At 40.0% G+C, this 22,829-nt stretch overlaps 1 protein-coding gene across 1 annotated transcript; it reads left to right on the top strand.

Annotated features, from left to right (window-relative positions):
• Positions 1-1,712: 1,712 nt before the first annotated feature.
• Positions 1,713-19,007, top strand: LEPROT (leptin receptor overlapping transcript). The gene is made up of 4 exons (XM_087719520.1): positions 1,713-1,857; positions 2,746-2,821; positions 3,591-3,777; positions 16,625-19,007. The coding sequence occupies exons 1-4, from the start codon at positions 1,842-1,844 to the stop codon at positions 16,739-16,741; spliced, it is 396 nt and encodes a 131-aa protein (XP_087575646.1). The 5' UTR covers positions 1,713-1,841; the 3' UTR covers positions 16,742-19,007.
• The last annotated feature ends 3,822 nt before the right edge of the window (positions 19,008-22,829 follow it).

Below are 22,829 nucleotides of genomic sequence, written 5' to 3'. Positions count from 1 at the left end.
AATTCTCCTTTCCTACCAAAAAGATGCTCAGACAAAAGTCAGACAGCTGGTTCTCAACCCAAGGGCTTGGCTGCACTTTAACAGAATAACAAGAATAAGAGAGTTGGAAGGGACTTTGGAGATCTTCTAGGCTGACCCCCTGCTCAAGCAGGAGGCCTTATACTATTTCGGACTTTAGTTCTGTCCTCTAAGCCAGTGGTCCCCAACCTTTTTATCGCCGTGGACCAATCAGCCTTTGATAATTTTACCGTGGCCCGCTGAGAGCGCGCAGGGGTGGGGGGGCGTTGTTCGCGGTTTCGGTGGAATACGTCGATGACCAGCGCTAGTAGTGTAGCCTTGTGCAGGCGCAGTTCAGTATGGCTAGCGTAGATAGCGTAGCACAAACTGCGCCTACGCAAGGCTACGCTACTAGCGCTGTCTACGCTAGCCCTACGTAGCTGCGCAGGCGCTCTTAGGTTTTTTTCAGGAATCGGCCAGCGCTGAAGCGCTGAAAAGGAATGAGAAGGGCGGCGCTGGACACAGGGGGGCGGTGGGCCGCTGGTGACGTCAGAGTGCCACCAGCGGTCCAGTAACACCCCTTGTGCCAGTTAGCCCTAATTTGCATAAAGAAAGAAACTATGGCCCCCGGCCGCTGCAGTGATCATGGCCCCCGGCCACTGCGCGGCCCGGTGCCAGGTACTCCACGGCCCGGCACCGGTCCGTGGACCGGGGGTTGGGGATCACTGCTCTAAGCAGATGCTAGATCCAGAGTGATGGCTGTTAACAAAGCAACCTGCACATACAACACCTGGTTTTATACTTTTCATGTATTATTACCAGTTGCATGATTGTTAAGTTACAAAACTCCCCCCCCCCCCGACTTCCACAGAACAGCAGTTTTATCTGTGGGCTGTCAGATTCCTGAATGTGAAATAACGTCATAAATACATAGTACGATGGACTTGCAGGGCCGGCGCAATGTGTAACATGTTCACAGGGGTGCAATAGGACTGGGTGTCTGTTAATATGATTTATTGGTTTAGGGATTTTCTGTCTCCACTGTGTGGTGTTGGGGGTGGTGATGCACTGAGGGAGCTCAACCAATTTCACTATAAATATCTTGTGCACTGAAAAATAAAGTATTATTATTATCAAAGGTACTAATTAGAAACTTTACCAAAGACATAACTAAGCCAGTACAATAATACCTACAAATGATAAAATGACAAAAAAAATCGTATTTCCTTAGGTAACACGATCTGTCATGGAGAGCGCCCGAGAGAAACAAACAATACAAGTAGAATTTATTTCTAATTTCTGGCGCGGTGGAGAAACAAGAGCTTCCTACTGAGAGAATTCCTGCCTCAAAACCAATGGAAAGGAGGACAAAAAAAAAACCTGCGAGATTTACTCGCAAGCTGGTGCTGTTCGAACACGAAGCAGCCCATCCGAAAGATTTCATCTCCCGAAAGATCTCACTCGATCCCCTCAGATCCCCGAAGCGGATCTAGGGATCATCTAGGGCAGTGGTCTCCAACCTTGGCAACTTTAAGACCTGTGGACTTCAACTCCCAGAGTTCCTCAGCCAGCTTTGCTGGCTGAGGAACTCTGGGAGTTGAAGTCCACAGGTCTTAAAGTTGCCAAGGTTGGAGACCACTGATCTAGGGGATTTGGGGATTTTTGTTACTGTGAAGCAACTTCTTCGCGTTTCTCCCTCTTTTTCCTCCCTCCTTGTGGGAAGGGGCAGGCGTTCTCAGTGGACCACGTGAAGAGAAGGCGGAAGAAGCTTTCCTTACACTCCGCCTCCGCTGCCTCGAAGTCCGGAAAACGATCGTGAGAATCGCCCCTTCAAGGAAGGAGGCATGGCGGGGATCAAAGGTACGAGCCGTTCCCCCCATTTCTCTGGGAGGGATTGTCTTGAGGAAGTCGTACGTTTCTCCTCATAGCGACCATCGCTGGGGCAACCGCATCTCTTCCCCGAGAGATCCCAAGATCTCTTTCCCTTCCCCATCTTCTCGCCGGCTACTCAGGCGCTCTTCGTAAAGGATTTTTAGTTTGGACGGCTCTTTTTTGCTATTCTGCTGTTGTTAGTGGTGGTGTCGCTTTCTCCTGCACCCTGCCCGGGGGGTTCCCCAAGGACATTACAGTCCCGCAGAAAACAGAGATCAAAGGAAAGAAGGATCCTCCCTCTGTCGTGCTTATTTAGCTGGTTCACGGGCAAGTGCACTATGGACCTTTGGGTGCCAGGCAAAGTTTCTTTGTTGATTTCTCCTCTTCGCCTAACTGGCTGGAGAATTCTGGGAGTTGAAGTCCACAAGTCTTAAAGTTGCCAAGTTTGGGGATCCCTGCTGTAGAAGCACTCCCTACTGCTCCCTTGCCTCATCTCCGCAGACTAAGACCAGTTTGTCCTATTTCTGTTCCACTTTGCAGAACTCTTTCTGTTCGTGGTATAATTAAAAAAACTCAAGCCAAAATCTAAGAAGAGACGTTCCCAATCAAGAAGGATAACTTTTTGCAAGCGTGGTCAAAGTTTGCTCCTTTGATCATCTGTAGTAGGTATGAGAGGCAGGATTTTTTAAGGAAAATATGAAATCATTCTATATGGTCGTTAACGGGATCATTTATGTCTCTGCTTAGAACTTCCATGATGCGTGCTAACATTATTTTTAAAGAATGTCAGCAGCCAGTGATTTTATAATTATGTTCATGAGAGTTGGTTATTAAAATTGAACTGAGTGACATTCTTTTTTATTTCCACTTTTACAGCTTTGGTTGGTTTATCATTCACTGGAGTCCTTGGTTTGACATTTCTTATGTTGGGATGTGCCTTAGAAACATATGGGTAAGAACATATTACTTTGAGACAATATCAGTTCTTTGCTATCAATCATGTAAATTCTGAACACATTTATTTGGCATAAAAGTTTATAAATTTAGTAGAGGGATACAATTTAAGTAGTAATGGTGGGATTAATACTTGGAAATGGTATGAAAAGAGAAAACTGAATTAGTCTGGCAAAAATGTATCAAAAACAGTGGATTGAATAAATGCATTTCATATGTGGATCAAAGAGGTGGGAATTGGGGAAGCAGTACAAAGTGACATATATACTGATAGTGCTAGGCTTAAAATAATTCATTTAGTGACCAACATTACAACGGAATGGAAAAAAGTGACTTAAGATTTGCATTTACGACCATTGCAGCATCCCTATGGTCATGTGATCAAAATTTGGACCTTTGCCAACTGGCATGTGTTTATGATGGTTGCAGTGTCCCAGAGTCATGTGATCATCTTTTGTGACCATCTGACAAGCAAAGTCAGATTCACTTAACAACCAAGTTACTAACTTATCAACTGCAGTGATATGCTTAACAGTTTTGGCAGGAAAACTCATAAAAAGGGCAACACTCATTTAACAACTGTCTCGTCTTAGCAATGGGAATTTTGGGCTCAATTGTGGTTGTACATCGAGGCCTACCTGTATTTATCACATGTGTTGAGATAGATATGTGAATGTGTACAGCTGCATTTTTGTATATGACAAAAGAAGTTGATATTGCATATGCATTTATTTTAAACTTCCTTAATCTCCTTTATCATTCTGCAGTACCTACTGGCCCTTATTTGTCTTGATATTTTATGCCATATGCCCTATTCCTCACTTCATTGCAACAAGACTAAGCGATGATACAGATGCAGCAAGCAGTACTTGCAAGGAACTGTCATATTTTTTCACAACTGGAATTGTGGTCTCTGCTTTTGGACTTCCTATCATTCTTGCACGTGTTGAAGTGGTAAGTCCTGTAATAAGACAATGAGAGTTTACATGTATGCCCGTAGAATTCTTGCTGTGTGGAAAGATTCTTAACAAATGATTTCTGTTAATTAGCACATTTATAACATTGTCAGTGAAAACATTGTATACCAGGTTCTTGATGATACAATAGGATGGGTTCTGAAAGACATTCATTCCCTTCATAAGTGACAGGAGACATTGCACAAATAATAAAGATTTCATGGTTGAAATTGTATTGCTGAGTTCATATTTTGTGCTAAAAGTATGGTTTAACAAATCACAACTTCAACCAAAAACCACAACATGTAAATCATGGTTTGAAATCATGGCTGGGTTTGTGATCAGACAATCAATACATTTTATTGAGAACAATATAACATTGCTTCAGGCAATAAGAAAGAAAATAACATACAGTATTAACAGGAAAAAAAATGACTTTCTGCTGTTTCTTGTAATATTGCTGTGTCTGGCAAACTGCAAAACAGAATTGTATCATTTGTTACTTTGAAACTTCCTCTGCAAGCAAAAGTTCAGTTAAAAGTTGTCTAGATTTTTGTATTAAGGAGGTGCTGTAGATAATCATTATAGTGTATGTAGTACAGAAAAACGGGTTACTATTTCAGTTCTGTCCCATGAATATTTGCTAAGAATTGGGAGGAATTGCTGAAAGGATGATATTAAAAAACGCAAGAATGAAAATTCTCTGATGCTTTTGAAGAATAAGTTGTTTGAGATGTTTTCTGTCTACGGATTAAATAACTAGTTCCTAGTTAGTATATTTGCAAAGATTCTATCTTGATGAGCAAAACTAGTGATATGTGAATCAACCTGTTTTTCAGCAGTTAAACTCATGCAGGCCCCACCTGTGGTTTATTGCATTTCATTATTTGCTAAATCATATGCCATGACTTGTTGACTACAATGGCCGATTTCTGCATTATGCTAAATTATAATCTAGCATACTACTACAGGAAGAAGAGTAAGAAAAGTATTCACATATTTACATGGTACAGTGTATATTTCTAAAGAGGTGGTGTTATTTATTTTCTTTAATTTTGGACTTTGAAATTTTTTTCCAGAATTTATATTGGAAGTTGCAAAACTTGATTTTGATATGTACTATCTCTTTCCCCCCCCACCAGTGGGAATAAGTGTACTGTATGAAAGGTCCTTGGTATTCTCTGAGCTTTGTAATTTTCTTGCAAACGTTTCATTAGCCAAACTAAATAATATCATCAGTGCACTGTATGTGTATATGTATTCATATACACTATATTGCCAAAAGTATTCGCTCACAACTGATTCTGATTATTTGGATGGGTGAGCGAATACTTTTGGCAGTATAGTGTATACATTATGTATATATGTATATAAGGGCATGGTAGCTCAGTGGTTAAAGATGCTGGGCTTGTCAGCTAGAAAGCTGACAGCCCATGTTCGAGACCCGAGTGCCCCTTGATGGGGTAAGCTCCTGTCCTTGGCCCAATTGCTGCCCACCTAGTAGTTTGAAAGCATGCAAATGCAAGTCGATAAATTGGTACTACTTCTATGGAAAAGTAGCAGCATTCTGTGTGCTTCAGCATATTGTCATGCTGGCCACATGACCACATGTCTTCGGACAGCTCTTGCTCCCACAAGAAACAGAGATGAGCATTTGTCCCTTCCCCAAATTGTACATGAGTGGATGGGGGAAACCTTTGCCATATATGTTTGCATGCATATATGCAGTATACAGTAGAACCTCTGGTCATGACCATAGTTCGTTCCATAACTTTGGTTGCAAAGTGATTTGGTCGTGACCCGAACCTAACCAAAATTAATGCAAAATTAATGCAGCGGCCACACAAGGTCACTATTTTTTGGTGCTTACAAAAAAAAAATGACACGGAAGGGGAAATCGGCCACAGCCATGTTTGATGGCCACCCGAGTATGTGTTCATGACCAGATTCAGAAATGTGAATTTTTTGGTTGGAACCCGATTTGGTCGTGGTCAGAAGCATTTGTGACCAGAGATTCTAGTATACTGTGTTGTGTTGCTATACACAACGATAGCCCCGATAAATTTTGGTTACATTTAGAATGAATGGAAAAAGCAACATAAGTAAAAATATATTTAGCATTGTTGCATTCCATTAATTTTACATATCCTATTATTCTTGGTTGTTACATTCAGTGATGAGTCTTCTTCCAACCCATTCACATTCTTTTCAACATTAATTCTGTGTATCTTTATTCATTTGTTATTTTTCAATGTTTAAAATCCTGCCTTTATTGTTTTTATAAATAACTCAAAGCAACAAACATACCCCTTCCTCCTCCCATTTTACCCACAATAATAAGACTGTGAGTTGAGTTGAGTTGAGCTGAGAGAGAGATTGATTTTAATGCTATTGATTTTGTTTGTCGTAATTTATTGAGTGCCCAATGGGATCATTTAAGCAATAAAATGCCCAGTAAAACAACCTAATAGATTTCTTCAGAGTTTTTTTAGCCAGTCTTGATGATTAAATAATGGCTGTTCTTATTAAAACGTAACTATATAAATGTATCTATACTTCTCATCTTAGGTTATAGGGTTGTTTCTCAATTTCTTCATTCCATTTTCTTGGTGTTAATTCTTTGACTTGTTGCAGTTTTAAAATGTCTCAGAGAATATTAACAATAACACCTAATATTTTCTGCTATACTTTTTGGCTGAGTGTATTTTTTTTTTCTTATGAAAGATACAATAGAAGAAAAACAATTCCACAGTCGTACCACTAGAGGGAGCTCTAATTCTTTCCTATTATTACTAAAATAAATTTAGTTCCTGGTTAAAAATATAAAATGGAGAAAAACATTTTCGGACAATTTTCTTTGGAGAGGAAATGTAAGCTCTGTCATATCCATAGAGCTTAAGATTCATCATAAGAAAATAAATTAATAAGGCATAACTTGATATAATGCTGTTTCATTGATGCATTTCTAAATCTTAAAAGCACATGTCATTTAGCTTTTACATTTTACAAGTGGAATGGAATACAGAATAACAGACTTGGAAGGGATCTTAGAGGTCTTCTAGTCCAACCTGCTGCTCAAGCAGGAGACCTATATCATTTCAGACAAATGATTGTCCAATCTCTTAAAAACATCCAGTATTGGAGCACCCACAATTTCTAGAGGCAAGTTGTTTCACCTATTTATTAATTGTTGTAACTATCAGGAAATTTCTCCTTAATTCTAGGTTAGTTCTCTCCTTGTTAGTTTCCATCCATTGCTTCTTGCCTTGCCTTCAGGTGCTTTGGAGAATTGGTTGACCCCCTCTTCTTTTTGGCAGTCCCTGAGATATTGTAACACTGCTATCATGTCACCCCTAGTCCTTCTTTTCATTAAACTAGACATACACAAATCCTGCAACTGTTCTTCTTATGTTTTATCCTTCAATCCCCAAATCATCTTTGATAAAGACGATAAAGCACATTTATCAGATTGGTATCAATGGCAGGCAAAGGACAATCTAAAACTTCCTATTTTCAATTAAAACTCCACTATTAAATGAGGTTTTCTCCGTACTAAGCATGTTTTTTATCCTTTTAGTCTCATAGATAAGCAGCGTCTCAGCTGTACTATGAAAAATAATTATGAAAATACCAGGAAAACCAGGTACAATAGCACAAAGTATTTAACTCTATTTCAATTTTGACCCAAAATATTAATAAAATAAAAATGGGGACATTGACAAAATCTTAATAAATAAATAAAAATGGATTATCTGGTTGAAATAGACAATATGTCAGGCTCTGTTTTGCTGCTTGCTTTTTGGGTGCCATTGAAATGGGGAGGGGGGCATAGTATTTGGGTGTGGGAAATATTCTGTACAGGAGAGACTGTAAGAAGGGAGTTGTTCTCACCATCTACTGTACATGTAGTGGGGAGAGGAGTTTCCCACCAAGGCCAACTGTCCGGCATACCAACCTGTTGTGACTCAGCAGAAGCTTGCTGTGAGTTGCGTCGGGATGCAGGAATAATGAGCAGCTGTTGCTCGTTAGGGTCATCTTCTGCAGATAAAAGACGGATGGTGCCACGCCTTAGGGGCAGAAGTCAACGTTCATGGTTCGTCGTTTGTCGTGTGTGGTTCATCATTTCGAGATTCAAAGAGGCACTTGGATAAGTGATTTGCTTTCTGTAAACTTGGTTTGCTGTAAGAGCTTTTTGTTTTTGCTTTTGCTGTGTAACTTTTTGCCAGAGGCTTTATCTACGTTTATTTTTGGGCTCGCAGCCAGCTTGAGCCAGGACTGATAAAGATATTTCATTTGAAGTTCTGTCTGGCTGTCATTTGTGAATGAGCGAAGAGGGGGGTCAGAACACCAACCTGATGATGATTTTTGAAGATGTCTCCCACATGACACCTGTGGAGTAATTGGATTGGACTATGGGTTAGAGTTACCAAGGGGTGGGGTTACCAAGGGGTGGGTCATACATTGATATCTATGCTTGCGTGCGCTTTTATCTCAGATCCAGATTTGCTTAGCTTCTATTTACTTATAACCAGTAAAAGTACTCTTAATTCTGCAAAATGGAGTTGAGTGGTTTCTTTCTTGGTTATTAAGTGAAGCAGCCCTGACATTAAGCTGGATCTCATCTCGCACCCATCCCGGAGCTGACACCTTCCGAGGGGGGTGCACCCAAAACCTAAAAGATGTCCCACCAGGGCAGCGATCAAGAAGAAGATATGGGAGCAGCTGCATCCTCCTGCCCTTTAGAGACGGAGCAAATGGCTGGCCTGCATTTGGAAGAACGATCCGTTAGGCCCAGGTGGACATGGGGAGTGGGACAGAAATATGACCCTGAAGAACCTCTGGCTGGAATTACTATGAGGAGACCGAGACGACAAGCGGCTGACTGGCGTGACCCCAAAGAGGAGAACCTTATGATGTCCCAGGTGATGAAACTCTTTGAAAGGGCCTGGGAGAGGCGCCGGGCCCGTGAGAGTGGACTGGAAAGAGAAGCCGATCTCCATGAAACAGAAAAGTATACAGAGCCTTTGTTCAACCTGAGAGAAGTTGAGGGTGGGGGGAGGGTATAATGCTGATTCCCCCCTACTGAGAGACTACAATAGATTTATGGCCACCCCAAGAAAGCGCTTTGATGATCCACTCACAGAGCGTAAAGCAAGAATCAAATTGAAAACTCTTACCCAGGGGAAGAGACCAGTAGCTGAATATATGTAAGAATTTCGTGAGGTATCAGCTTTTATGAGGGGTTGATCTGAAGAAGCATTGTTAGACTGTTTCACTGATGGGTTAAACAAAGAAATATACCAGCACTGCGTGAACCGGAGCCCCCCCCGTAGACTGCAACCCTGGTATGAGGTGGCTGCTGATGTGGAGATTGACTTAGCCAGAGAGAATTACCAGGAAGATAGTGGAAGCAAGAAAACTCCGCCTGCCAACCCCCCCCAGGAGCCCCCAAAAGAGGGAAAAGTGGATCTGCAAGCAAACCAAAACCCTTCGTGTGTTTCCGCTGTGGGAAGGAGGGGCATCGCGCCACAAATTGCCACACCAAGATGACCAAAAAGCCCCTTCCTCAGAGAGAGAAAAAGCTGGAAAAACCTCCCAGCAAGAGAAAAGAACCTGCCATGAAGGGGGAGGAAACTTCTCAGTGATTCCACCCTGTTGAGAGGGAGGAGGATTCACCCTGCTCTTTGGAAGAAAGCGAAACCGATTCTGATGACGGACCCCTGGTAAGTTCCCAATCGGGACCCATGACTATTCCAGTTGAGCTAAGGGTGCCCTCTTCTGGTGCACAAGAAAAAATGCTGGCCCTTTTAGATTCTGGATGCATACGCTGGATTGTAAGCCCAGAAATAGTAGAAAAACTGGGTTTGAAACTTAAAACTCTAAAAGTCCCAATTGCTTTTTGCCAGCTGGATGGGTCAATTGCAGGGGGGGGGAGCCCTGCTCATTTTGTAACTGAACCTATTGATATGTGGATGGGAACCCACCAAGAAATAATAAGTTTTATTGTGGCCCCAGGAATGGACCGGCCCCTTATATTAGGATTGCCCTGACTGCGTAAATGGAACCCACACATAAATTGGAGGAAGGGTTGGTTACGCATCCGGTCTGCTACGCCCCCTGAGAGAGAAGGAGGGGCTCCCAAACTGAATAATGCAGACCCCAACCTGGCAGCCAGAGGGCAAGAAAAAATTGAGGGGGAAGAGAAAATCCCGAAAGAGTACTGGGACCTGAAAGAGGTTTTCAGTGAAAAGTCTTCTGATAAATTACCCTCACACCGTGCCACTGACTGCTGCATTGATATTCTCCCTGGACTGAAACTCCCTAAACCTCAGATTTATTCAATGACCCCTAGGGAAATGGATGAATTGAGGAAATTTATTGACAAAAATTTGAAGAGGGGATTCACTGAACCTGCTAGGCCCCGAGTTGCTGCTCCTGTCTTGTTCAGAGAAAAGAAAGATGGCTCCTTTCGTTTATGAGTTAATTACAAGAACTTGAATGCGGTATGTGTCCAGAACCTCTACCCGCTACCGTTAATGAAGGACATGTTGGCTCAGCTGGGTAAAGGAAAATTTTTCACAAAATTAGATCTACGAGAGGCCTATTACAGAGTCAGAATTAAAGAAGGGGATGAATGGAAAACTGCTCTCAACTGCCCCCTTGGCTGTTTTCAATTCCGTGTGCTGCCATTTGGGCTACAGGGGGCACCAGCCGTTTTCATGCAATTAATTAATGAAGTTTTGCATGACCACCTTTACAAAGGCGTGATGGTCTATCTTGATGATATCCTTATTTACACGGAAATAACACGTGAAGAACATGTGAAGCTTGTCCGTTCAGTGCTAAAAAAACTCTGAGCAGCAGAACTATATGCTAAATTGTCTAAATTGTCTAAATGCGAATTTCATCAGGAGAAGGTGGATTACCTGGGATATCGCATCTCCCACAATGGCATAGAGATGGACCCAGCAAAGGTCCAAGCAGTCACTGAATGGGCAGCCCCTCGCACCCGCAAACAATTGCAAAGTTTCTTGGGTTTTGCTAATTTCTATCATCAATTTATTCCTTCGTTCACCAGAATTGCCCTCCCAATTATGAACCTCCTAAAATCAAAGGGGGAGGCCAAACCTAGACCAGGCAAACCCTTGAATTGGACTATGGAATGTCAAGCTGCGTTCGAGAAATTAAAATGACTTTTTGCAGCTGAACCAGTTTTAAAACACCCAGACATGGATTCGCCATTTGTGGTCCAGGCGGATGCTAGTGATGTTGCAGTGTGGGCGGTGTTGCTACAAGCAAATGCTAATGGAAAACTACAACCTTGCGCCTATACTTTTTGAAAGCTGAGACAGAGAGGCGATGGGCTATATGGGAAAAGGAGGCTTTTGCAGTCAGGTGGGCCTTAATGACATGGCGACATTTCTTGGAGGGAGCCAAACGTCCATTTGAAGTGTGGACTGATCATAAAAATTTGAAGGCGTTAAAGACTCCCCGGAAATTATCTCCCAAACAAATGAGATGGGCACAACATTTCAATAGGTTCGATTTCACTTTGAAGTATATCCCAGGAGGGAAAAACTTTATGGCTGATACTTTGTCCCGGCTTCCTCACTATAACACCTCAAAGCTTAGTGTGGTCCACCCAGTCATCCTGGCGAAAAGCCTCGCTGCTCCGGTTGTTACCAGAAGCCACAACAGTTCTGATTTGGAGGTCACAAAGGACCTCGTTTCTAAACTCAAGGAGGGCCTTGAGTCTGATGAATGGTTTAACCAACATTCGGATGAATGTACCATAAAAGATGATCTAGCTTGGATTGGGGCTAAATTGTATGTTCCCGCGACCATTAGGAGTCTGGTTCTTCAACGTGCCCACGATTCACGCATGGCTGGTCACTTTGGTTTTGTGAAAACCCTGCATCTCATTAAAAGACAGTTTTGGTGGCCCTCATTAAAGAAGGACATTGAGTCTTATGTGGCCAGTTGCCCCATATGTGCTGCCGCAAAACGACCATTGGGAAAACCCCAGGGTTTGCTCCAAGGCGTGGCCCAACCTTGGAAAGAAATATCTATGGACTTCATTGTTGAATTACCGGAGAGTCAAAGAAATACTGTAATTTGGGTCATTACAGACTTGTTTTCCAAACAAGTTCATTTTATTCCTTGTTCCAAGATCCCATCTGCTAAATCCTTGGCTAAGTTGTTCATTACACATGTATATCGTCTAGAAGGTGTGTCGGACCACATCATCTCTGATAGAGGGGTCCAATTTACCTCCTTGTTTTGGAAGGAATTTTTGAAGTTGATAGGCTCCACCCAGGGCCTAAGCTCCGCCCACCATCCTCAAACTAATGGAGCTTGTGAAAGGACTAATTCTGTTTTGGAACAGTACCTCTGATGTTTCATCAATTACCAGCAAGGTAATTGGGTGGAGTTGTTGCCTCATGCTGAGGTAGTTTATAACATCTCAGTGCACAGCAGCACAGGATTTACCCCATTCAAAATAGTGTGCAGTCATGATTTTGTACCCATCCCCGAGGTGCCACGGGAAAAACCACAAGTTCTGTCTCTCTCCAAGTGGAGTGACCAACTCTGAGGAATCTGGCCCTTGGCATACCGAGTGCTAGATGTGGCTCATCGGGTGCATAACAACTAGGCAGATAAGAAGAGAACGAAGCCGAAGAACTATAAAGTTGGTGATCAAGTATATTTGTCTACCAAATTTCTCCAGATCTCGCAGAAGTCTAAGAAAGTGGGTCCCAAGTATGTTGGCCCGTTCCCGATTGTGAAGGTCATAAATCCTTTGTTGGTATGTCTGGAGTTGCCTAAATATCTAAACCATGTCTACACGGTGTTTCGTGTCAACCTTCTGAAACCGGAACACACTTCTCTGTTGCGTGCCCCTTTGGCAGCTCCACCTGCCCCTCTTCTGATTGAGGGAGAGCAACATTTTGAGATTAAAGAAATTTTGGACTCTAGGAAACAGAGAAACTGTATTTAGTATCTTGTTTCATGGAAGCATTTTCCTCCCTCGCATGCTGAATGAGTCGATAAGTCTCATATGCAGGCTCCTTGGCTTCTACGTAAATTCTACTCTGCCTACCCCGACAAGCCTTGACCTCGATTGATTTTGTCCTTTTCTCCCTTTTCCCCTTCCTCTTGTGTTATGTTGTTTGTTTGTCTGTTTTCTTTTGTTTCTGCAGGGATGATGTCCTTTTCCTGAAGGAGGGCCGAATGTCAGCCTCTGTTTTGCTGCTTGCTTTTTGGCTGCCATTGAAACGGGGAGGGGGGCATGGTATTTGGGTGTGGGAAATATTCTGTACAGGAGAGACTGTAAGAAGGGAGTTGTTCTCACCATCTACTGCGCATGTAGTGGGGAGAGGAGTTTCCCGCCAAGGCCAACTGTCCGGCATACCAACCTGATGATGATTTTTGAAGATGTCTCCCACATGACACCTGTGGAGTAATTGGATTGGACTATGGGCTGGGGTTACCAAGGGATGGGGGTTACCAAGTGGTGGGTCATACATTGATACCTAGGCTTGCACGCGCTTTTATCTCAGATCCAGCTTTGCTTAGCTTTTATTTACTTATAACCAGTAAAAGTATTCTTAATTTTGCAAAATGGAGTTGAGTGGTTTCTTTCTTGGTTATTAAGTGAAGCAGCCCTGACATTATACTTGGGGGACTAATCACAGAAGCATAGGCTTCCCAAGGGGATTAACAATGTAAAAAGACTGAAAGCCCTTTCCCTTTAATGTGTATTACATGCATCTCATGCAGGTAAAAAAAGGGCAGGATTTTGATTATCTGGTCTTGTCTGCTATTTAGTCATTTTTATCTGCCCCACAGTACCCTGGTTCAAAGTTGTTTCTGAGATATATAGTTAATAAAGTACCACTGTTGTATAGACAAATACTTCTCATCTCTCTGTGATGGAGATGGGTGGATGCTAAATAAGATAGATGGATGATGAATGGATGGATGGATGGATGGATGGATGGATATATAGATAGATAGATATAGATAGGCAGGCAGGCAGACACCATGTTTCCACCAGGTCTTATACTAATTTTTCTACAAAAGATGCATTAAGGCTTATTTTCTGATTAGGTCTTATTTTGGGGGAAATACAGTATTAAAATTGTCTGGTTGACAGTCTTAACTGGGGCTTATTTTTTGGGTAGGTCTTAAATTATGAGCATTCATCATGCTAGGACTTATTTTCTGGTTGGGTCTCATTTTGGGGGGGAACAAGATGGATGGATGGATGGATGGATAGATAGAGGCATTGCTTTGATATAATTCATCCTCTTTATCTGTTGTCTGCCTCCCCGTTTCTTTCGCTTCTCTTGTCAGACTTGCCAAATTTAATAAATTTTCGTGGGGGGGGGGCGTTGTCCATCATCCCTGGAGGATAAAATGCTTCTTGCTTTAACATTTTTGAATCTTTTGAAATAATAGTTCTTTTATTTTGCTTTTTCACAGAAAAGTAAATGTATATCTATAAAGAAAAACTTGTTCTCAGGACAGGAGTTGATTCATGTGTTGTAGTGTGTTTGATTCCATGATACTCTTCATAGTATTTTGTCAAAGCATTAATGATTTGAACCTAAGTGAGAAATCTGTCATTTAAAAAAATGCTCTTGGTGCACTTTCTAATTATGGTATCCCAAATCCATTATGTCACATAATATCTTCTCCATTTACTTGTTTGATGTGAAAACAGAACATATGTCCATGTTTCCCTTCTCCCATTTTCTCCTGCCTTTGACATCACTTTGTTTGTTAAATTGCAATTTTCCGTGACATCTGAATTAGGGAATTATAGTTTAACAAAATTTGGAGGTACTGAAGTATGAAAAACAGAGATGAAGGATCAAATACGCACAGCTTGCTCCTGATCAAACAAACAAACAAACTAGGATAATTATGTCTGAATTAATGTATCTTTGACTAACCTACTCACACTTTTCAGAGTTTCTTCTTTTATAATTGCTGGCTGAAAGATTTAAGGCTTCCATTTCTGAAATTTTCCTTGAAGTATGGAGAACTGTTACGATCTGAAACATGTTTCCAAACTCTGTGGTTTTCCTATAACTACACATGTCTTATAACACATTATTACTGTATACCGCTAGAAACAAAACATAATATGATGAAACAATGTGACTGACCTCTTAACTTCCCCGTTTAACAGTTTGAGGCTTGGCATATTAACATTCTTGCACAATATTTAATAAAAGTTCTTCTTTTTCATGGGGATTGTTGCATTAGTTACAAAACCTTTAACTTTGGCACAAATATACATTCTCTTTACAGAAATCATGCCAGGCCACCAATAGATAAAAAAATTATAAGATAAAGAAAGATAAACAATGTCATGTCCTAAAATGATAATTGCTATGTTTTAAGAGTAGATTGAAATTCTTTTTTGTTGTTGTCTTTTAACAAACAACTAATTAATTTCTAAGTGAGTAAAAAATTGTCCAAAATTTCTAGCCAGTTGTTAATTTTGGGTACCATATTCCAGTACTTTATTTGTGTCCACTTGTTCTCTAAGGGCCTTTAAACTATCACTCACGGGTATTATTTTCTTCAACATATAGGTAGTCCTCAACTTATGACTCCAGTTGACCCTCAAAATTATGTTGCTAAGCGAGACATTTGTTAAGCAAGTTTTGTCTCATTTTACAACCTTTCTGGCCACAGTTGTTAAGTGAATCACTGCAGCTGTTAAGTTAGTAATACAGTTCTTACTGTAGGTGAATCTGGCTTCCCCATTGACTTTGCTTGTCAGAAGATTGCAAAAATTGATTACGTAACCCCAGGACACTGCAACCTTCATAAATATGAACCAGTTGCCAAGCATACAAATTTTGGTTATATGACTATGTGGATTTTGCAGCAGTTGTAAGTATAAAAATAGTCATAAGTCACTTTTTTCAGTGCTGTTGTAACTTCAGCCACTAAGTGAAAGGTTGTAAGTCGAGGGCTACCTGTTCATATATAACAATGGCAGCTCCACCTAATAATTTATAACATGCCAGCTTGATAATTCTTTCCCATAGCACAGGGGTCCCCAGCCCCTGGGAGGTCCACTACCAGGCCATGGCCCATTCAGAACCAGGCCACATGAGCAAAAGGCCAGTGTGCATGCACGCAGCTTGACTTGTTGAGCAGTGGGCTGGCACGCATGCACACACCTCAACTTGCACAAGCAGTGGGCTGGTGTGCATGCGCACCCCCCAGCCCATTGCTTGAGTAGGCCAGTTCCCCGCCCCCCCCAATTACTGGGCCACCAAGCCATAAAGGTTGGGGATCACTGCCACAGCAGCTATAGGTTGGAATCATGGAGAAAATGTATGCTATCTGTCCTCCATTTGATTGAAAAGTAGTACAAATTCTGGTGACTTACACTACTATTATGTATTATTGTTATGTTATTAATTTGTGTGTGATATTTACTGTATTTTACAGATTTGTACTGATAATAGGAAACTTCTGTTTTATGTTGTGGCTGATAGTTTACAAATAATTCTTCACAATTTGCTTTATGCTTTGGTGGATGAGCTTTCTTGTAAATTTTCATTAATTGCTCTCTTGAGCCATTCAAGGACTTGTAATTGTTTTCATGTCAAGTTTGTTTTAGAAAATTAGATGATGAGTTCTATAATGACTCCTAATTACATAATTAGTAGCTCTTTTGGTTCTTAAAGTTTGGTGTTTTATCTTAAGTGCTTTTACCATCATGATGTTGTATTTCTTTGGACTTCTCTAATGCTTAAAATAGCCTATATTTTGTATCAATGAATGAAAGGTTAATTTTATTTTATTTTCTATTTCAGATCAAGTGGGGAGCCTGTGGCCTTGTGCTGGCTGGAAATGCCGTAATTTTTCTTACAGTTTTAGGCTTCTTTGTTCTGTTTGGAAGAGGAGATGATTTTGCCTGGGAACAGTGGTAGAATTTACGGAGATATGAACCTACAGTACATATGTTATACAGGACATCCTTGATCTTTGTTCATTTACTTATTATTATTTTAGTGTATATATGGATATACTATGTATACATGCGCACATGTCAATGCATTTAGTGTATGAATAATTTGATCAGTATTAATATAAAGGAAATGTACCTTATATATTAATACCTTTATTTTATGGGATGTAAGTAAATTTCCACAGTACTGTGGGTGATGTTTTTATAATGCAAGAAAAACTATATAAGTAGGATTGTTTTATAATAATCGTGGGTTTTTGAATTAGGAATCACATTTGCAATTTGGCTTTAAAGCAGAATATTAAAAGATATTAATTTGTCTTCAAGGTAAACACATCATAATTCTTCAATATAAACTGTTTGCTATTCAAAGAATCAGCATATTAAATCACTCCGGTTTCATAAAGTTTTAAGAAGAAATTGCCAGATCAACTGAATATAGAGCAAAAAGTCATCTAGATATCCTTTTATCTTCTGCATGATTAAGAAAATGGGACACAATCTTGTGTATACCTGGATTGGATCCAAATTCTGCCACCAGTGAACAGAAAAAATACTTTCCTCCACTAGAAACTTGTGTTCCAGCAGAAGAACTCCACTTTTGCAATATAAAAAGATGCAGGAATCTTGCTTTATTTCTCCTGCAATCTCTAATCCCGCTTCTCACAAATATGTTCTAGAAGATTGAAAAGGTTTTCAGAACATTGGGAGATAAACACTTGGGTGGGTTATTGGACGAGATGACCTACAAGGTCCCTTCCAATGCTCTTAATCTGTTAAATGCTCCTATGGTCTCAGGGTCAGAAAACCTGTTCCCAATTTAATAATATCGCTGTTTGAGAATCCATGTATTCCTTTAAATAAGCCAGTTTTTATAAGAAGGAAGTTGCTAAACCATGGGTGCCTATCTGGTAGTAGGTTTCATTTAGTATAACAAAGCATATTTCTGAGTAAAGATGTGCCTTATAAATATTAAATAATTAAATAATTAAATTAAATAATCACTTTGCTTTGGTCTCTGTTGCACTGTAGAAAGCTACAGGGTATTGTCTATCCCCAAATAAGAATACAATTTGTACAGTGAAATGATCTATAAGTTTAATAATATTGTAAAGTAATTATATCACTTTTTAGTAGGTATTAGACTACTGGGTTTCCCTCCCCCCTTTTAAAATCGGAATATGCTCTTTTGAAGATGAGGGAAATCTGTTTTGTTTGTTTCTGGTATAAACTTAAGTAACTCCTTCGTTCCTGTGGATAAATTGTTTGAAACAAAATTGTAAGGTTCATAAAGATTCACAATAGCTTTAAGTAACAATCTCCAACTCAGTCTTCCTGCAACTATATGTAAGCAAATATGTATTGTAGTGGTTTTCATTAGATGATAGAAAAGCAAACTTCAAATTTGCGCAAGATTATTGGGGTCTAGGGAGAGAATGCTTAAATAATTCCCAGGAATTTCTCTATGTTGGAAGATATTTTGTTTTACCTGCAGTAAGCAAGAGGTGATATTCAGCCAGTTCTGACAGGTTCTGGAGAACCAGTAGTGGAAATTTTGAGTAGTTCCGAGAACCGGCAAATAGGCTGGCCATGCCCCTGCTGCCTCCCAGCTGATCTTTTGCTGCCCTGAACAGGAGAATGGAGCTGGAAAGCAGATTAGTGGGATGGGGAGGGAATGGGCATTTTGCCCATGCCCACAAAGCTATGCCCACAGAACTGGTAGTAAAAAAAATTGAATCCCACCACTGCAATAACCAATGCAGTTTTGAGTAGCCTTTTTCCTTTGGAGAAACATTGAACATAAAGAAATTTACGTAGTTTAAATACTCACATCTTAACCATCCCAGAAAAGAATGTTCTCCTCCTCCTTATTCATCTCATCTCATTTTCCTGTAAAAAGTCCAAAAATAAAAAGCCCTCTGTTATATTATTATTTTTTCCTTGATGCCCCTCCCCAAAAAATCCCACCCCCTGCCATTGGATGCCTTTCTGTATAGCCACTACATCCAACTTAATGGAAGAAACGTGCAATTCTTTACACATATGTATGAAAACTGCTTTGCTTTTGGGGTCTGATTTTGAAAAAATACGTTTTGCATTTTCAGACTTGGTGCATATAAAAACTTTATAATGATATTATAATCTGCATCATGTGAAGTACTGTGCAATATGTTTGTGACCTGAAACACATCTTTTTGATCTTTAATAAAATAAAATTTTAACATTTTTGTCGGGTATCCTGAATTACTTTGTGTCAACTTGCATCTGATTAGAAATGGCAACTAGTTAAAAATTACATTGGTCTTATGTAAAGTATATGCCAATAAAAACACCTTCTGTAGCATTTTTTTTCGCTATACAGGAGAGAAAATATTTTGAAACATTTCAAAGTCAACTTATTTGCATTTTCCTACCTAAAATGTGTATTTAACAAGAAGTATAACAAGTATATTCCATTTAGCAATGGTTGTTGGCTTTAAAATGATGCTCCTTTTTAATGTATCGTAAAATGGGCCAAAATTCACTTAATAGCAATAGCAATAGCAGTTAGACTTATATACCGCTTCATAGGGCTTTCAGCCCTCTCTAAGCGGTTTACAGAGTCAGCATATCGCCCCCACAGTCTGTGTCCTCATTTCACCCACCTCAGAAGGATGGAAGGCTGAGTCAACCCTGAGCCGGTGAGATTTGAACCACCGAACTGCAGATAACAGTCAGCTGAAGTGGCCTGCAGTACTGCACTCTAACCACTGCGCCACCTTGACACTTAAGAAATGTCTTGCTTAGCAACAGAAATTTGGGGTTCAATTGCAGTCATATGTCAAGGACTACCTGTTGTCAGGGTTCCAAATAGTATCCAAAATTAAATCAGAGTCCAAGGCAAAAGCATTGCTCCAAGTTCCAATTTATTAAGAGAGCCATGTTGGCACATCTGGGAAAACCTGAATCTGAAAGCTTCCCGATTTTCCCCACCCAGTTGAAAGTTCAAGATCCTGCCCCACACCCATAAGTCCATCACATGGTCCAATCTCGCACTGCCATGCTGGCAGTTCCACCCATCCAATTCCGGTCAGGTGCAGAGACAAAGGATGACCTTGGCTTCCTGGAAAGAATTTTGCTATGGCTACATAGTATGCAACTTCTTACAATCCCACCTCCCATTTTCCCACAATAGAAAATGCATAGCAGAATAATAGAAAGCGTGGCAGGCCTAAGATCCAAAAGAAAAGATGTCTGCAGGCCTGACACTAATAGGACTTGGATTGCTTAGTTGTGTCTGACATTTTGAAGCTAGTGACAATTACTGGGGATGCTTCTGGCTAGGCATACTTAGGAATATTACTTCTGTAACATATCGAGAGCCATAATCTCTATTCCTATTTAACATATTGATCAAATGTGTGATTTCTTTTAACATACAGCTTTCTTAAATGTAATTGCATGGAATCTAATGACTCTTAATATGCTGATGCACTGAAGTTGTTGGAAATAATCGTGATTTGAGATTTTTTCTTAGTCATTCAGTTGCTGATTTTAAAAGTATTCCAAACCTGTGATGACTAAATGATAATTATTTAAAAAATGTTTTTTTTAAATGGAAAATGCATGTTACTCTGGCTGTTTGAATAGACACTCTATGGGTTGCATTATTCAGATAGCCTTAAGACTAACAATTCAACAGTAATTTTTTAAATAAAGTAACTTGGCTGTTCATGTATATTATCAGTAAAATGAAGCCATGCCTCCTTTGGTTTTTTCATTTGGCATCTTGTGAAAGATAAGTTAATCATTTTTAATATTATAAAATCATTATTCTGATGATGAATTTATAAAATGTGTGCATTTCATGATGTGGCTCAGGGTGCTGTGAATTTGGTTTATAATTGTGGATTATTGGTTTTTGATTCAAGGTTTCCAGTCTCGGAAATAAAGTTTAAATACATTTTACAAGGTTTGAAAAGGAAGTCAAATGACAATTTATGTTTTCAAACAATTTACTGAAATTCCAAATATCACTCTTTGATTTGAACATACATTATATCTTTCAACATGTTTATTACGTTAACTGCACTCAGCCAATTTTACTTACTCAAGTATACCTCAATCATTTCCCCAAATAAATATTTGTTTTAACCTTGTAAAGTTGTGCCCTTTCCACTTTTATCTGCCTATACACATATTTATTATCTAATCAATTTAAGGGTAAGTAACGTTACACACAGTGCAAAACTTTAATAAAAATAGAAAGGTAAATTGAATGCAACTACCTGCTCCAATATTTAACTATTTATGAGTTTCTTACAAATATAAATAATAGAAAAAATGTAGCTAAAATTCATTTACGCCAACAACATTAGAAAGTATACATTTCCATATGCTTTTATTTTTGCAATTCATCCTTATGCTCATCACAATGTTACACTGCTTCATATATTACCCTCTTTGTTCTTTAAACCCCAGATATTGTATTTCTTTTTGAGTATTCCATTTACACTATCCAAATGGGATTTTCTTGGCGTTTCCTCTCAACCAATTGGTCTTTCTTCATACATTTATTTTGCAATCTAATCATTCATTTTTTTCTGTGTGCCAAAACCACATTCAAAATATGTCTTCCTTAATGGTGACTTGATTTCTGCCCCAATTTATTCTTGACCCAGTTTCCTCTTACTTACCAAACACATTTCTTAAGTGTATTAATCCCACCGCATCGTATATTAGGTTTCTCCTGCCATACCCAAATCTCACTTTGAAACAAGAAAGTGGACAGAACCAGATTATTATAAGCAATCATGTTTCCTTTGTTCAGACGACCTTCATTCCTTGCAACAGCTCACCCTTTCTACCATTATTTTTACCTCTTAAAGTTTCTCCATTTACTTTCTTATAAATATTCTGCTAAGCTATTCAAATTATCTACCTGTTTAGTATTTCGCCATTAATGTATTATTTGTGGTTTGTCCTATGTTACCTGTCAAATATAAGCATCTTGGTCTTTGATACATTTTTTTTCCAGAGCCATGATTTCCACCAAATAATCCAATATAACATTTGTTGCAAATAATTTGGGTTCTTCACTAAAAGCACAACACCATAAACGTACAAAAGTTCACATAACATGATCCCAACATATGATATGTATAATGTGACTGCAAGCATTTCTATATTTTCATCCATAAGTACATTAAAGAACAAAGCGGATGTCACATTTTTCACTCCCTAACGGTTGAACTGTTTGCAAAATTTTCCATTCCCATGCATTTATTACTTTAATAATTTACTATACTCTTGTCAAATTTAGCAATTAATTTTCAACTGCATATTCTATGGAGTCAACTTCATGCAAAGTATTCTATTATTCAGTCCTATTTGTGTGTGTGTGCTTGTGTACTTGCGCATGCACTTTCATGTCAGTCTCGACTCCTGGTGATTTCCTTGACAAGTTCCTGCAGTTTTCCTGGTAAGATTTGCAGACGTGTTTTGTCACTGCCCTTTCCTAGAGAGAGAGAATGACTGGCTCAAAGTCCCTCAGCTGGCTTTGTGCCTAAGGCAGAACTAAAACTCCGTGTCTCCTGGTGCCTTAAGGCACTCAGTATCTCCTGGTGCCTTAATCCATTATAGGCAAACCTATGGCACATGTTCCACAGGTAGCATGTGGAGCCCTCTCTGCAGGCATGCGAGCCATTGCCCCAGCTCAGTTCCATCGCGCATGTATGTGCAACTCCCACCAGCCAATTGATTTTCGATCTCTGCTGTGCATTTGGGAGATGTGTGTGCATGTGTGTAGAGAGGGTGTGGGAGGAGTGCATGGGGTGTGTCGCACCCCTGCGCCCTATGTTTGGTCCCAGGAGGGTCCCTTTAGGGAGGCCTGCTGGCCCAAAACAGGCCTGTGGGAGGGTATGGCATGTCCCCCTCCCGCCTGTTTTTCGTCCCAGGAGGCTGCAGGGAAGCCTGCTAGGCCCAAAACGGGACATGGGGGGGTGTTCATGTGCACATGTACAGGAAGGCGGGTACACGGGGGATTGCATGTGCATGCACGGGGGGGCGAG

Source organism: Thamnophis sirtalis, unplaced genomic scaffold (genome assembly GCF_051295495.1).
Source record: "Thamnophis sirtalis isolate CommonGarterSnake01/CBP01778 unplaced genomic scaffold, rThaSir2_p1.2 scaffold_7, whole genome shotgun sequence".
Classification (NCBI taxonomy): Eukaryota; Metazoa; Chordata; class Lepidosauria; order Squamata; family Natricidae; genus Thamnophis; species Thamnophis sirtalis.
The sequence above is the reverse complement of the archived record's forward strand: the minus strand, read 5'-3'. Positions and strand labels throughout refer to the sequence as shown.